Below are 15,733 nucleotides of genomic sequence, written 5' to 3' on the forward strand. Positions count from 1 at the left end.
TAGACTTAAAGAAATGTTGTTTCTGATGGAGTAAAAATATGGATCAGAACACACAAAAAGAAAAAACGAAAACATGTCCATTATAATTACAGTAGAAGCTCATTAGTCTATATGTGGCAAGATTATTATCCAATCACAAAATTACACCAAAGTACATTTATGATCTCAAGTCAGAGCATAAGAGCCAGAAGCTGTCAGATGAGCTTAAGAGAAGTGTCCTCCTTAAAAAACAGACACATAAAGCAAAGTGATGATGAAGTCAGTGTAACACATGACTTATTTACATCAAGCAATTCTGGTTGTGTAATATTTGTAGAAGAAAGCAGCTGGAAAACATTTACTACTAACTGTGATGCCTTGATCTCAGCTTGCAGATCTGAGCTGCTGCGGGCGAAGCTGGACTGAACATTAGGGGCTCCTGCTCTGAGCAGAGGTTACTGTATGTGAAACCCCAGAACCAAAGGAAAGTCTCTGAGTGGCTCAAACAGCCTGTTCAGCTGTTCAGCAGCTTCAGGAGCAGCTACTGTGCTGTAGGTGTCTGGCTCTTCCATCCTTTTCACTCTTTATCCTGAGCAAAGGCAGGCGCTACATATTTACAGTACTGCAAAAATGAGGGGCAGCACATCTGTAGGAAACCAGCACAATGTGAGCTTCCTGTGTGAAATCAGGCCTCGTCTCCATTTTTTGTGCTGTGTTGCAGCCAACAACCATCTTTCCTTTTGCCCAAGCGGTGCAAAACTGTCACCGTTCCTTATTTCACTGTGTTCCCACTCAGGCATTTCTGCTTTGAGCAGCAGAAACAACTGAAACCCTCTCGGGCGCATCCGAGACGCTAAAAGAAAGAACCCTACATAATGCAGCTCCACTAGAGCAGTTCAGCTTATATAAAAGATGTTTGTCAAGAGGAATAATTCCTAATTGTCATGAGTGAGCTGGGAACACGTCCACTGGGATTAATGCACACAGACACCCAGAAACACAATAGCCTTCGCCTGTGTGTGTATTATTTTGAAAGACGCATAGCTTAAATGTACCACAGCCTAAAGTCCACAGCTAATTTTCAGAAGCACACAGAAATAAGCAGCAACCTTCCTACAGTATAGCAAAGAGAGGGAAGCAGATTACTCACATTTTCACTCAGAACGAAAGCAATGTGTTGTAAGATGGTACTTTATTGGTTTCAAGAGAGATGGAATTGCACCGGCCCCAGAGTCTCAGTCGCATGAACATATGGTTGATTTAAAGCATGTGACATGTACAGCAGGTGAGTTTACTCCGTCATGTTCCATAAACCATTGAGACAATAAGTTCACTGAATCCAGCTTTAATTTTCAAATGAACTATAAAAAAGCCCGTTCAAACGCTTCCTTGTTTTAGTTACATCATGGGAGGGCCTCACCTCATCGCATTCACAGAAGGATCTGAACAGTGGATGTCTAAAGTATTTCTCTCCTTTTAAAAAAACCCCACCCAAAATATATAAACTTAATTGCTTAACCAAGGTATATACAGGGCATACCATCCTTGCATCTTAAGGGTTATCAAGAAAGTCTGAGGTATACAACTGAAATTAAAAAGCCTGTCAGAAAACAAAACAGAAAAGCAACAAGAGAATTAAATAAAGGGAATTAATGCCATGATTGCTTCCTACTAGCACAGGATCACAACGTTAGTGGGAGGTGTGCTGGCGTGATGCTTCCAGTCGCTTCACCTACGCTCACAGGGGCAAAACAGCAAATAACCTCAAGATGTCAATATATACAAAGGGCGTACAGTCTAATTTAGCAAGAGAGGATGGTTTGAATGCTCGTTTATTTGCTTCACGACATAAAAACACCAGAATTAAAAATGGGTTGGGTTGATTCTTTAAGTTAGGCTGTATATCTTTGACCCAGCATTGGAACACATGCAAGTTTTGAAAGTGGATTCAGAAATAACAGTATTGTACAAAATAATAATTACAGTTTTTTATAATAATCAAAATACACTTTCTTTCTTAGCACCTCTTTATACTTTTGTGTGTTTTGAAAAAAGCACCATTGTAGTCGTTTTCAGCACCTGGAGCCCAGAGAGGAGGCCCGCGTCCCCTGCTCCGGTTGCCTCCGAGCCACCCTCCTCTGCCACGCCTCAAATGTCCTTCACCTTCGCTCCGTAACGTGGTTAAGTCATGTGGTTTGAGCCCTACGAGGGCAACGAGTATTTTCCTGGCTTACATGGAAAGACGTGTTTGCTACACCATCTCTTATTCAAAACTTGCATGTGGCATGGGGCGGGGGGGCTAGAAATGGGCTTTGCCGGTGCCCAGAGCGTCTCAACTTGACTTTTCTTTGCTGGCCCCTTCAAGTTCGTTTTTGTGTTTTGTTCTTTAGCCAAGGAAGCAGACTGGCCCGACGTCAAATCCAAACTTCTGATTGGGGTCCCCAAAGTCAGTCAACATGACATCAACGATCGGGACTTGATCGATTTTGGGAGTGTTAATCTCTATCACAGTTTTTCCGTAGCCTTTCCTCATCTGCAACACGAGAGACAAGACACGAGAGTTCGTCAGCTAATGTTGCAGAAACAAGTACGCAAAACCTCAAGAGGCCTAAAGGTTGATGGGACGCTACAGTGTCTGTGGACAGGACTCACCGCGCAGCCGTCGGAGACAGCCTTGACGTAGGGGTTGTTGTCGTAGGACATCTCCTCGTCGTTGGCGCCCATGAAGCGCAGCGCCTTGTCATAGCTGTCGGCGGTGGCGTCGTGCCAGGCCACCGACTGGTGGCAGTGGTAGGTGAAGTTCTGCCTGGCTGAGGCCGTCAGTAGTCTGAGGAAAGTCATCTGCACCATGTTGATGGAGTTTCCGTCTGCGTCCACGTAGGAAAGCTGTTGGGGAGCAGGGAGAGAGGAAGAGGCTGAATGCGAGACACCAAAGAAAGCATCAAAGAAGGAAGATATGAGGCTACAGGGGAAGGAACAGTTCCACAGCCAGACAAGGTGCCTGAGGCAACAGCTTCCTGTACCCCATATATTACAATTGAAAAGGAAATTTTAGAAGCTGGAAGTGTGGGTGAGAGGAAGATACAGGGCGAGGACTCCTTTACTTAAATGAGATCTACTTAAATAAATAATCAAGTTAAAACTAAATAAACATTTGCAGTCCGATAGTGCAGTAAAAAACATTGTTTAGTTCTTTGTTTTAAACATCAAATGAATGATCCTGGATGTAAAGGGAACAAGGTTTGAACAGATCGGCTGTGGTCACAGCAGGAAGAATAACTTCGTCTGAACCTCGCTTGAGCACAAACATTTAAAAGCGCCGTCGGCTCGGTGCCAGGAGACACGGTCGCCTTTCAAACCTGCCAAGCTATAAGACTCCCTGTCAGTCTGTTGTTTTATGTTTGCTCTCTGTAGAAACATGTCAGCGTGACACCAGCTTGACGAAGCAGGACAAACTTCTGCCTAAAGGTTTCTAAATTCAGGTGTGAGTCAGAATGATACAGATCTGAGATGTTCTAGAATCCTCTGATGATTTATTGATGCACTGCTCTTTTCATGGGAGAGTGTGAGAATTGTGATGTTTTAAAAATGAGGCATTATTTCAAAAGGATGCTGATTGTTTAAATCTCATCCAGTTCGTGATAAAAGCACATCCCCTGTTGCCTCAAATATAGACACCCTCAAACCATATTTAGTTCATGTGGTGCAACCTTGAGCCACTGCTTCACAATTTCATGGATACAGAGCAGCAAACAGAGGAGAGATGCATTTAGTAACACAGAGAGTAAAGGAGCTGGAAGAGGAGTTGGATGGAAGAACACTTACTGTTTTACCACGCTTAAATTCACTGAACCATGACCCGGGTGTTTCTTTGGGCCAGGAGGATATTCTGACCTGTGACAGAACATTACGGATGTGTATTATAATGGGTTTCATATTTTGCTCTCAATCATTGTGTGAATGTGAAAAGGCTGTTTTTAATACATAGCCTCAAAGGCAACATCAGAGTTTATTATCTGGGAGCAGAAGATCACGAACACGTTTTGTTGTTTTTCCCTCTGAAATATCATTTTCACTCACATTATTCTATAGGATCTGCCTTTTGTGTTGTTTACACAAAAGTGAATATTAAATCTGCACAAAGAAAAGCCCTGAAGCAAATCTGATGTCTGCTTTTGACAGATTCAGTCCAGTCGGCTGCTCTAAATGCGATGCTTCGTGTCTGATAAGACATGCCGATTACAGGCTGCACAGACCCTGGGTCACTTACTCCATTGGACTTCTTATCAGGATAGATGCAGGTTTCGCCCCCGGCCGTGAAGTTACAGTAGACTTTGAAGGAGTCCCCTGAGCAGCCTTGGTTGGGATCAATCCAGTATTCGCCTGAGGAGAACTCAGCACACTTAGATTGGTGTCCACAGAAAAGCTTGAAGCTTGAAGCTTTGTTTTTGCCATTGCTGCTAATGCTTGGCTGAAGTTATATTTCTGTATTCGAGTTATTATTCATCTTACCATCAGGGAACTCAGGGTGGCAGAGCTGCAAGTCTTTGCATGTCCTGGCAGGGTTGTTCTGCGTGCCCATGGGGTATTTCATGCGCTCGATGTCCTGTTTGAGGTTGTTGAGCGAGCCAAAGATGTCCTCCATGCCCTCGCCGTAGTCCATGATGGTACCAGCTGTATCTGACTGCATCTCACTGGAGCGCTTGGTCTTCTTGGGCGACTGGATGGGCAGGGGCTGGATAACCTCACCCGGTGGGCCCTGCAGGGAGCAGTAAGGGACCTTAGAGTCTGCAAAAACTCTCTGAATGTGTGGAGACGCCAATGAAGGTGTTGAATGCTATCACACACTTACAGGAGGACCAGGAGGACCAACCGAACCAGTGTCTCCTTTTGCACCAGCAGGACCCTGGGTGAGACATGAAACACGTCTTTAAACAAACATACCTCATTATTGTCAAAGTGACAGAAACACATCGATTCTACTCACTGTTGAACCTTTGGCTCCCTTGGGACCTTGAGGACCCTGCGTGAGACAGGACATAAGCTCAGCAATTTGACAAAGTCATTCAAGCTGCAGTGGAGAATTTTAATGAACGACTGAATCCATAAAGGACTTACGGGCAGACCAGGGGGACCGGGGGGGCCGAGAGGACCGGCAGCTCCACTGATACCCTGTGATATTACCAGATAAAAGCAGAAGGCAGATATATATTAAAGAAACATCAGAGACATGAGTTTTATTGTGAGCCTTGAATGCCAAGTGAAATGGCAAAGCTAGAATATGATGATGGATGTGGAATGAATACAGATGCATGGGAGCTTTTCTTTACTTTAGCCATCAGGAGCAAGCTAAACACTGCACATGCACAGAAGCTGACTTCTGCTCAATTGTCAGACTCTGAATTAGAAATGGCAAACTTGGTGAAAACTTCTGAAGCGACATCACAGTTTCATTAGCCCTAATCTCCAGGTACTATCCCATCACCTTAAATCACAGGCTGAGGGCCACAGCAGGACAGAATCCCATATTCACAAGGTTCCTCTCAAAATGGATGAAAGATGCTTCTGCCTTCTTTCAAATCTGCTTTTCATTCAAGCACTGGACTCAGTAGCTGACAAAACAGTTTAATTTTACAGAAATATTGCAGCTCAGCTGGAAACTGTTATCAGTGGTTTTACAAAACAAGTGGTAGCTTAAAATCGGAGGTTTATCCACTCAAAAACAGGTTGCCAAGATGAAAAGACCACTAAAGCTTTTTGGTTATTTGAATAAATAATCCGAAAGCTAGAGCCACCAAAATGTTTGTCTTCTGTGAAGCTGATTCAGCTTCTGCTGCATTACAGTGTCGGACTCAGTGGGTTAACAACAAGCCACTGTGCAATGTGCTCAGAAATATCACGAGTTGAAGGGCCAGTGTGGGAATGGAGTCATCAATCACTCACGCCATCACCCTTGCTGCCAGGAGAACCCTGTGGTCCGGGCAAACCTCGGTCTCCCTTCTCTCCTTGCTCACCGGGGGGTCCAATCAGACCGATCAGACCTGGGTGACCCTGCAGGGCACACGTACAGTAAACAATCAAATATACTGTAACAGCAACGTGCCCTCAATATAATATAATATGCACATGCGAAGCTGTAGAAGGTGAAAATAACAAAAGTGGTCTGAAAAAACGATTTTAAAACAGGTGAGTTAACAAGCTGCCTCTGCTGTTTGCTTTTTAAACTGCCCTTTCTCTCAAGCCATCATGTCAGCGTGTGAGAGGCAATTTAGATCGAGTAATGTGTGCTGTCTGAATATACTTGGCAGTTATATTTCACCAGCAAAGTTGACAGTGGTGGTGACGGTAAGAGCGAGATCAGGCAGATTAAAGCGATACATCACGTTTCGCTGGATACTCAATCGGGTTAAGAGGTTTTCCTAGCAGCAACTACTGTCACAATGACACAAACTAATTTGTTTTCCTACATGTAACTATTAACATAAGCCTAGATCGGTAATTACAGTAAACTGTGTTATTATATAAGATGTGATGCTGTAGATCATTTGTACGGTCATTCATTATTTTTTATATAATTTTCAAAAGATTCCTTTAACTCTTTCTGCTTAAAGGTGCTTTTCAGGACAGACAAAAGGAAAGGTGACACCTACCTTTTCACCCTTGGACCCAGGGTCGCCCTTGAGACCAGGAAGACCAGGAGGACCCTAAACAACAAACAAGAAACAGCAAAAATCATCGGTTAAACAGAGAAGAAAAGCAGAAACTCTACACTGTATAAAACAGAGAAATGCCAATATAAATTCACAAACATATGATAGTGTTTATCTGAATGCTCTGAATGCCATTTATCTGTGTCTACAATAAGAGGTTATGTACACTGACCATGGGACCAGGTGGGCCGTCCTGTCCTGGGGCACCTGGCAGTCCTTGTTCACCCTGTGAAAAGCCATTCGTTTGTAGTGAAAATTAGTGCCTGCTGTATTTTCTGTGACCTGCCATTGATTTTCTGTGCTCAGCCTAATGATTAATAGCCCAAGCAGGGGAAAAGTGGGCTGGGATAAACAGGCAGGACTAAAGCACAAGCCAAATGGAGGTATTGATTATTATATGAAGCCTATCATCGTACTTTAGAAGTGCTTTTTTGTTCTGTTGCACAGACTTACAACCGGGCCTGGGATTCCACGCAGACCCTCAGGACCGGGCTTTCCTGGAGGTCCCTGGGGCCCCACTGGTCCTGTTTTACCCGGTGGACCCTCTAAGCCGGCCTCACCCTGTGAGTGGATATATAGCAGTTCAGGTCAGGTCCAACAATAAACCGTAGAAACTGCAGCATAGCCTAAATATAGAAGTACTGTACATACAGTACAGTGTTCACTAAATAGGAAATAGGCTTAAGCAGTAGCTCAGTGTCAAATTCATATCTGGTATTCCATAGCTGTATAAAAAATGTTGTGTTCACCTGTATCAAATGTAACATGGTTTAAACAGGTTCCAAATTAAACACAATAAATGGTAGTTACATAAAAACGAGCCGACCACATGTGTGGAAGAAGTATTAAACATGTTCACATAGAAGACACATGCCAGGGTGATGCTACAGTGCAGGGTGCTCACAGATTACAAGCTTCCAGCCACACAGCAGCTACTGTACTTCACTGGTGTTTATCGCCCATAAAAAGTGGAACAGTAGAAGAAGAGGTAATGGTTTTATCTATTGTACAGTATGTGAGCCCCAGGAGTATAGTGGGCTCTGCTAAATAGCTTTGTCTCCTTTTGTTATACATATTGAAATTAACCCCACATCTCAATAAAAGAACTGGGAGAATCTCTGGTTTTGCTCAAACATGTTGTACCCTTAAATTTCCATCTAATTGGTAAAAAGTAAATTTCTCGTGTTTCTGTGCTTTAGAAGGGCAGAAACAAGTGTGTGTGCTTGGTGGAGGGAGGTGTGTGGCCTGTAGCAGGGCCAGAAACGGATTGACTTTAGTTACCTTAGCGCCCTTCTCTCCTTGTCTGCCCTCAGCACCTGCAGCTCCCGGAGGTCCCTGATGTGGAGGACAACAGAACCAAGATTTAGCATTTCAAGACACCTGTTCAAGCGAGTAAAGAACAGGAGTGGTCCCACCGTCAGCGATAAAATCAAACAGTGTACAACAAGCAGTGATCAATCACTGGCTTTTTTTTTTAATTGTATTAGATTTTAAAGATTTATAAATTAGACTTTAGATTATGTTTAACAGCACCCACCCATCTCCTAACATGACTTTGACGTGCCCTTGTCTGTGCATGCAACATACAACCATGCAACCAGGAACAACACCCCTCATACGTAAGAGGCACATCGTTTTCTCCAGTCATGCTAAGGCTTGGCAGGTCATCCTTTCTCTCTAGATGGGATCTCTCAGCCCTTTTAACTCCACCTCCAAGTCGTCCCTCTTCAAAACAGCTCTCCACCCAAATTCTCCTCTGCTGTGGTCGCCTGTAGCCTGAGTGCTATTGACTGAGGGACTATAATGCAAGCTCGCCTCCTGTCTTGGAGCTTTCATCTTCTCCTGATGTGCACCTGTTAGTGGTGGTAGAAAGGCAGTCTCTTGATCAGCACAAAGGGCTTTTTCAGTTGCAGCTATAGTCAGTGAGGCGGGTGTGTTGTTCTTGATAAGGCTGCCAGACCACATTTTTGTCTGCTTGGACCATCAAATGTATGACAAAAGTATTATTAATGTTCTTGAATAAAGTCACTGTGAAATATGAGTAGCCTGGATTCAGATGAAATAAAGAATCGACACGGCACAAGACAAGACACAACAGACTAAAAACAACCATAGACTATGCTTTGAGAGCACTCTGTACGGATAATAAATATAATAGTGATTAGGACTAGTGTGAACTAGTAAATTAGTTCATAATCCTTTAGGTGGTTTAGGTGAGGCATCTGCTGATGTCATGCTACATCTGCAGAATGTAAATTGTATTGGAACTATTAGAAACAAAATCAAGTAAGATTTATTATTTAGGCCTAATGTGTTTTATTTACCAGTGGATTGAACCTTGAAGTCTTTAAAATGCACTCACTCACTTCATATTTAGCTTTTCCCTCACTTTCAGAAGAATAGCTGCTCATTTTTATGGGGATGTTGAGCTCTGCATCGTATGATAATCTTCCATCTGGGATGTGCATTCAAAAGCAGGTGAGTACAAAGGAGATCTCCGTGAAGTGAGAGTGTCTTCAACACATTTTTATGAGGCTGAATCTTTTAATTTAACTTAACTCAGATTCAGGATGGAGAAGTTGAGCCTAATGCACCGCCTCACATCACAATCACATTTTTGTTATTTGATGTTTTTTGTTGGTGGTCCTAAAATGCAGCCTTTGCCTTTCAAAGACCGCAGCGTGTCTCTTTTACGCCTTTGTCCTGCTGTCAGTCAAAACTCCATCGATCAATAATGTGTCAGACCTGATACTTTAATCTTGTCCGCTTCCTACTTCACAGGCACATAGAGGACTTGGAAACCTACCTCTCCTTTTACCACCTATTTTTTCCTGATAAACCTTAGACTCGTGATTTTCAGATCCTGATTTTTGTTTCTCAACAGGCTTTGAGGTTACTTTTCTTCGCAGACAGTGCAATGCCTCGACCCCTTAAATCTCCCACTTTGTTTTCCCCAATCTGCCTTTAATGAAAATGAATGACTCATGCTTTACTGCCAAGATTAAACTGTTGAGGAGGAGTTGTTGCGAGACAAGAGGCGACGGGAAACCTATCTGTTGAAAACAAAAAAGCCTGAGCTCATCACGAACAGGGATAAGCTCTCTTCATCTGTCTGAAAGCTAAATTTCACAGGTTCACAGCAAGACATTTAATTTAAAATCAAATGACTTTTTAGACCAGTCTTGGATTACTGCCAAAAGCAGACACACAAACAGAGCAAAATTATTTTTAATACCATGGACTTACTCTCTTGCCAGGTGGTCCAGGGGGACCGGCTTCTCCTGATGGACCTGGGGGTCCCTGAAAAAAGCAAGAAAACAGGACACTTAGAAGCATAACCTACTATTATTAATAAGAAAATGTCCAGCTCGTGTTATTAAATCCCTAGCTGGTAAAGGAAGAAGTAACCACAGGATTGTTCACATGAAAAAAGCCAAACCCAGAACAAAGATCGGGAGCTGGTCTGCCTAAAATCATACATACTCTACTCGGCTGCCCCAGATCCTTGTAATTAACTTCTCAACGTAATCAAAGCATAATTTACTTGGTTGGTAAATCCATTTTAATATTATGACGTGAAGGTCAAGCTTTTTATGTGCTTTAGAGGGTTTAATACACAGCTACACAAAGTACAGAAGTACAAGAATAGTAGTAGTATAGTAATAGTAAAAGTACAGAATATGTTCATTCTAGCTATAGAAAAAAGTAAATATTTGATATGAAAATATATACAATTTAATATTTATAACATATTTTTAATTTTTACAATTTAGGCCATTGGATCCATCGATCCTCTATCGCTTATTCTCATGCTGTAGCCTATCCCAGCTATTTATGGGCGAGAGGTGGGATAGACCCTGGACAGGTTGCCAGTCCAACGCAGGGCACACAGACACACAACAATGCACACACACACTCACACCTATAGGCAATCTATAGTGACCAATGAACCTAATGCATGTTTTTGGACCATGACAGAACCCACATGAATACGTAGAGAAAATGCAAACTACACACAGAAAGGCACCCCGGAAATCGAAGCCATTAGATCATTTAACCAAACTTTGTGGAGCAATTAATGAGTTTCAGTTATTTTCTTTTGGCTGTGATAAAGACCCATTTAGATTCATACATTTTAATAGGAGCTGTAATTCTTTGAGCCTTACACAGGGCCAGGACATTACTGTGTGGCTTTTATTTTCTAATCATCCTTAATGAATCTGCAAAGCAGATAAGTCCATTTACCCTACACCCAAGAGTATGAAGTAAATATCACAAATTAAAATGTTGCTCCATGAATTATTTACTGTCTGGATATAATTACATTTTTTTCTGGGGGCAAACATGTAGCACAAAGTAAACAACAAACAAGAGAAATACGTGCAAAGTGACAGAGTCATGGTGGTTAATCTTAATAATTACATAATGTGCTTCAACGTCCCACAGGTAGCACCTACAGTAATCTAAGTATTGTAAATCGACTGCAACTTACTGCTTGACCGGCCTCACCATCTTCTCCCTTCTCCCCTGGTTCGCCATCAGTTCCCTATGAGAGACATGTACACTTTAGATCCTACTACTGTATATATCTTCCATACTGTGTAAGTTCTTGACTTTTGGAGGTAGACTTTGCATAAAAATATTCTACTTACAGCAACACCTGGTTCTCCAGGAGGGCCAGGGTCTCCAGGGAATCCAACCGGACCCTTGGAGAAAGAAATTGGATGCATCAATGTAGCAAAATATGGGAATGCTGAGGAGAGACATTGTTTCTCAGAATTCAGGTATTAAGGGCATGGGTAGTAATTCAGACTGATTTAGGAATTCAAGGTGGTTTGATGAGTAAAGACTTTACTCCCTCCATTAGCATTTAGGAGTAAATTTATCTCCTTCAATAAGTACATATTTTTGTGCCTGAATATGCTCTAACACTTGTTTGATTTGCAGATAATAGGAATGGGAGACTTACAGGATTACCCTTGGGACCATCATCTCCAGGGGGCCCTTTGGCTCCAGCAGGTCCAGCAGCTCCAGGGGGTCCCGCCTCTCCTTTCTCTCCTCTCTCGCCTTTGGGTCCCTGTAATAGGGGAAGATGGGAGGCATTAGTTACATGAGTCACAAGGAGTATTTCTATGTCACATGATACAGTAAGTGGCATACAATAATCGCCAGAGGGTGCTATGAAACGTAGATCATGCCTCACTGTAAATCAAACTGTCTGATTTGACAATAAATGTGCTGCAAATCATTTAATTAACTCTTTTTAATCGTCACACAATCTGTCACTGGTGGAAATTTTCGATTTGTGTTGATATTAAGGTCGACTGCTGCTGTTTTGTATGATACCATTAAGCACTTATCAGGCACATTTGCAACTGTTATGAAAGCTTCAGCTCATTTCAAAGCACTCAGCTCACCCTGAATCATCACCTGACATAACCAAATACATTTTAATTTACTGTGGCTTTAAAGCTACATTAAACACAGCTCATAGTGATCAACTTTTTCTTGATGTTTGTGCCACGCAAACGCACACACAAGCACACGTTTTCGTATAAGAAGAGCTATAATGAGGGCTTATGTATCCTTTTATAAGCACTGCCAGGAGGCAGGTGGGGCTTGTAGTCCATCCAGGACCAACTGCTGAAGTAAATGCTCAGTTTCTTAGTAAGGGGAGGGTATATTATATATATTATATATATATAATATCTATATTATATCTATATATATATATATATATATATATATATATATATATAAATATATAAATATTATCTATATGCAACAAGGAATGCGGCAACAGCCAAATACCTCCAACGAGTAGGCAAGTCCTAAGAAGCCAGCTCAATGGCAAGAACAAATCCCGGGCAATAAACAGCTACGCTCTGCCAGTGATCAGATACCCTGCAGGAATAATAAGGTGGCCAAGGAAGAGATCAGACCACAGATGTTAAGACACAAAAGCTCCTCACCATGCATGGAGGGTTCCACCCCAAATCCAGCACCCTGAGACTGTACGCTAGCCGCAAGGAAGGAGGCCGAGGACTAGTGACGGAGAGCACCTGTCCGGATGAAACATCCAAGATCCATAAGTACATCAAGGATAAGGCCCCGACAGATGACGTGCTGAGTGAATGTCTCAGGCAATGGAGAACAGAGGATGAGATGCTGGAAGAGGGACCATCATGGGAGGACAAGCCCTTGCACGGGATGTACCACCGGAACATAACTGAAGTGGCTGATCTCAACAAATCCTAACAATGGCTTGAAAGGGCTGGGCTGAAGGACAGCACAGAGGCACTCATCCTGGCTGCACAGGAGCAGGCCCTGAGCACCAGAGCCATAGAGGCCCAATATCTACCACACCAGACAAGACCAAGGTGTAGACTGTGCAAAGAGGCCCCAGAGACGGTCCAGCACATAACTGCAGGGTGTAAGATGCTGGCAGGCAAAGCATACATGGAACGCCATAACCAAGTGGCTGGCATAGTATACAGGAACATCTGTGCAGAGTATGGACTGGAAACCCCAAGGTCAAAGTGGGAAACACCTCCCAAGGTGGTAGAGAACGAGCGAGCCAAGATCCTGTGGGACTTCCAGATCCAGACTGACAGAATGGTAATGGCGAACCAACCAGACATTGTGGTGGTGGATAAAGAGCAGAGGAAAGCCGTAGTGGTGGATGTGGCAATACCAAGCGATGGCAACATCAGGAAAAAGGAACATGAGAAACTAGAGAAATACCAAGGGCTCAGAGAAGAACTGGAGAAGGCTTGGAAGGTGAAGGTCACAGTGGTGCCTGTGGTGATCGGAGCACTAGGGGCTGTGACCCCCAAACTGGAGGAGTGGCTACGACAGATCCCTGGAAAAACATCCGAAATCTCAGTCCAGAAAAGTGCAGTCCTAGGAACAGCAAGGATACTGCGCAGAACCCTCAAGCTCCCTGGGGACCCGAGCTTGGAAAGTGGATGAGACCACCCGCGGAGGGTGAGAATAGAGTGTGAGTGTGTGTGTGTATATATATATGTGTGTGTATATATATATATATATATATATATATATATATATATATATATATATATATATATATATATACTTATATACGTATATTTCACTTAAGTTCTCCGTTCGGTTTTCCCGCTCTTTCCGGCTCCCCCCTCTTCCTTCTTTCTCTTTCTTTCCTCCCCTCTTTCCCTCTCTCTTCTTTTTCGCCTCTTTGCTGCCTCCCCCTTTCCCTCCCCCCCACCCGCCCTTCCCTTCTTCCTCTCTCCTAGCACCCATTTTTGGGAAATTGGGACCATGTTTCAAGCTACCTTGGTAACTACCAATAAGTTTAAAAAATGCTAATCAGACTGTTATAAATCATTGTCTGGCAGGTGAACATGAATGATAAAGTAACATAAACTGTACTCTGAATATCTCAAAGTAACAATCACTATTGACATAACTACAGAACATACATACATGACACTGAGCAGGACTTAAATAAAGCTATCATGAGAGCAAATCGTAACTAAATGCCCAGAAAAGTGAGTTGTTTCAGTGCCAAATTGATTCATGGTGGCTACAATTATTTGTTTTTCTGGCTGGGAGCCCCAGGAGAAGTCCTTCTGGTAATTAAGTTTTAAGGAGATGCTCAATTTGAGGAGCCATGTGGACATCAGCTTCAAAGCACAAGAACCATGCTGAGAGAACTACCAGCCTTAATATTAGAAGCAATAACCTTCACTGTGATAAATACTTAACAGTAAACTAATTGCATTTTGTTCTATAACTACAGTAGCTAAAATATATATGAAGCATCGGTTTTCCTGTGGATGAGCTTTACAAATAACGCTATGGCTGTGTGGTGTATTAAAAAGTAGGTGATGTGTACAAACACTTTCCAGAGCTGTATATTTACAGTACAAATGTAAAACTTTCCTAGAGCAAAATAAACAGTTATCCACTTACCCCAGTTCCGGGCTCTCCGGGTGGTCCTGGGTTTCCAGCCTCACCTTGCTCACCCTGTGGTTAGACAAATGTAAGTGCCGAGACAAAGCAACCTTCACCTGTGACTTGTCAAAACAACTGGCGTTATTAGTATGAACTAGAGTCTATATTGTTAACAATTATAGGGTTGTTAAAACTGAATGTATTGTAAAACCTCTCATAAAGTGTTAGTAGCCCTTCATATTTCATATTCAAGAGTCATTGTAACAGTCATGGTGCCGCATTAAGTATTTATAGCGCAATCGTCAGCCAATTGGCACTAAAGCAGACGAATCTTGTTAAAAATTTCGTAAAATAGACATTAACAATGTCAAGGCTGAACGTTAGACAAAAAGTCTGGACATACGCAATGAGTGGGCTGCAGGTGGTAACAATGGGAAAGCTGGGTGGACTGAACTGGGCTGAGAGTAACGGCTTACAGCACTTCAGGCCCAGAGCCTAAGAATCATACTTGCCATGCTGCAAGGCAATCTCCTGAGTCTTACCTTCTCACCCACAGATCCCATGGGGCCCACACCACCTGGGGGACCTTGTGGACCCTGCAGCAGAATAAAAGACAAAGATTAGTGCATGACCTTAGGAGAGGACACAAAACAACTTTCAGGTATTTTAGGGTGAAACACGTAAGATGAGACAATATTAAGAGGTACTTTAAGCGTCGCAGTCCCGCATTGTACAGAACAATTAGCAATACGTACATCAGCTCCACTGGGACCCTGAGGACCTCGGGGACCGGGGGGACCAGGAGGACCCTGTAGACAGGGAGACACAGTAGTGTTAGTCTGCTAAGCTATTCTAAGAGTACCACAATGACAGATGATTCTTACCATAGGTCCAACATCACCATTCTCCCCTTTCTCACCAGGAGGTCCAGGAAGCCCCTGATGATGATGAAAAAAAATGATTATGTTAGTAAAAAAAGCAGCGTCAAGAACAAGCCCACTGAGTCAGACCTTTACAGTCTAGCATTAGCCTGGACTGAGCCATACAAATCCAAATGCAATGCAGCAGAAGACAAACAATGCTCTAGGCATATCCACAAAGTTAAGTTT

At 42.8% G+C, this 15,733-nt stretch overlaps 1 protein-coding gene across 1 annotated transcript in view; it reads right to left on the reverse strand.

Moving 5' to 3' along the window:
- Positions 1-1,308: 1,308 nt before the first annotated feature.
- col11a1a (collagen, type XI, alpha 1a) overlaps positions 1,309-15,733 on the reverse strand; it is a 53,885-nt gene continuing 39,460 nt past the window's right edge. Inside the window, exons 47-67 of the mRNA XM_029148105.3 lie at positions 15,509-15,562; positions 15,380-15,433; positions 15,167-15,220; positions 14,643-14,696; positions 11,659-11,766; positions 11,342-11,395; positions 11,182-11,235; positions 9,936-9,989; positions 7,971-8,024; positions 7,143-7,250; positions 6,862-6,915; positions 6,630-6,683; positions 5,923-6,030; positions 5,098-5,151; positions 4,967-5,002; positions 4,832-4,885; positions 4,492-4,738; positions 4,250-4,362; positions 3,805-3,873; positions 2,632-2,865; positions 1,309-2,512 (exon numbers count right to left, since the gene is read on the reverse strand). Of these exons, the coding sequence (XP_029003938.1) occupies positions 2,366-2,512; positions 2,632-2,865; positions 3,805-3,873; positions 4,250-4,362; positions 4,492-4,738; positions 4,832-4,885; positions 4,967-5,002; positions 5,098-5,151; positions 5,923-6,030; positions 6,630-6,683; positions 6,862-6,915; positions 7,143-7,250; positions 7,971-8,024; positions 9,936-9,989; positions 11,182-11,235; positions 11,342-11,395; positions 11,659-11,766; positions 14,643-14,696; positions 15,167-15,220; positions 15,380-15,433; positions 15,509-15,562 (1,818 nt within the window). The 3' untranslated portion in view covers positions 1,309-2,365. The remainder of the gene's footprint in view (positions 2,513-2,631; positions 2,866-3,804; positions 3,874-4,249; positions 4,363-4,491; positions 4,739-4,831; positions 4,886-4,966; positions 5,003-5,097; positions 5,152-5,922; positions 6,031-6,629; positions 6,684-6,861; positions 6,916-7,142; positions 7,251-7,970; positions 8,025-9,935; positions 9,990-11,181; positions 11,236-11,341; positions 11,396-11,658; positions 11,767-14,642; positions 14,697-15,166; positions 15,221-15,379; positions 15,434-15,508; positions 15,563-15,733) is intronic.

This window comes from Betta splendens, chromosome 4, assembly GCF_900634795.4.
Source record: "Betta splendens chromosome 4, fBetSpl5.4, whole genome shotgun sequence".
NCBI lineage: Eukaryota > Metazoa > Chordata > Actinopteri > Anabantiformes > Osphronemidae > Betta > Betta splendens.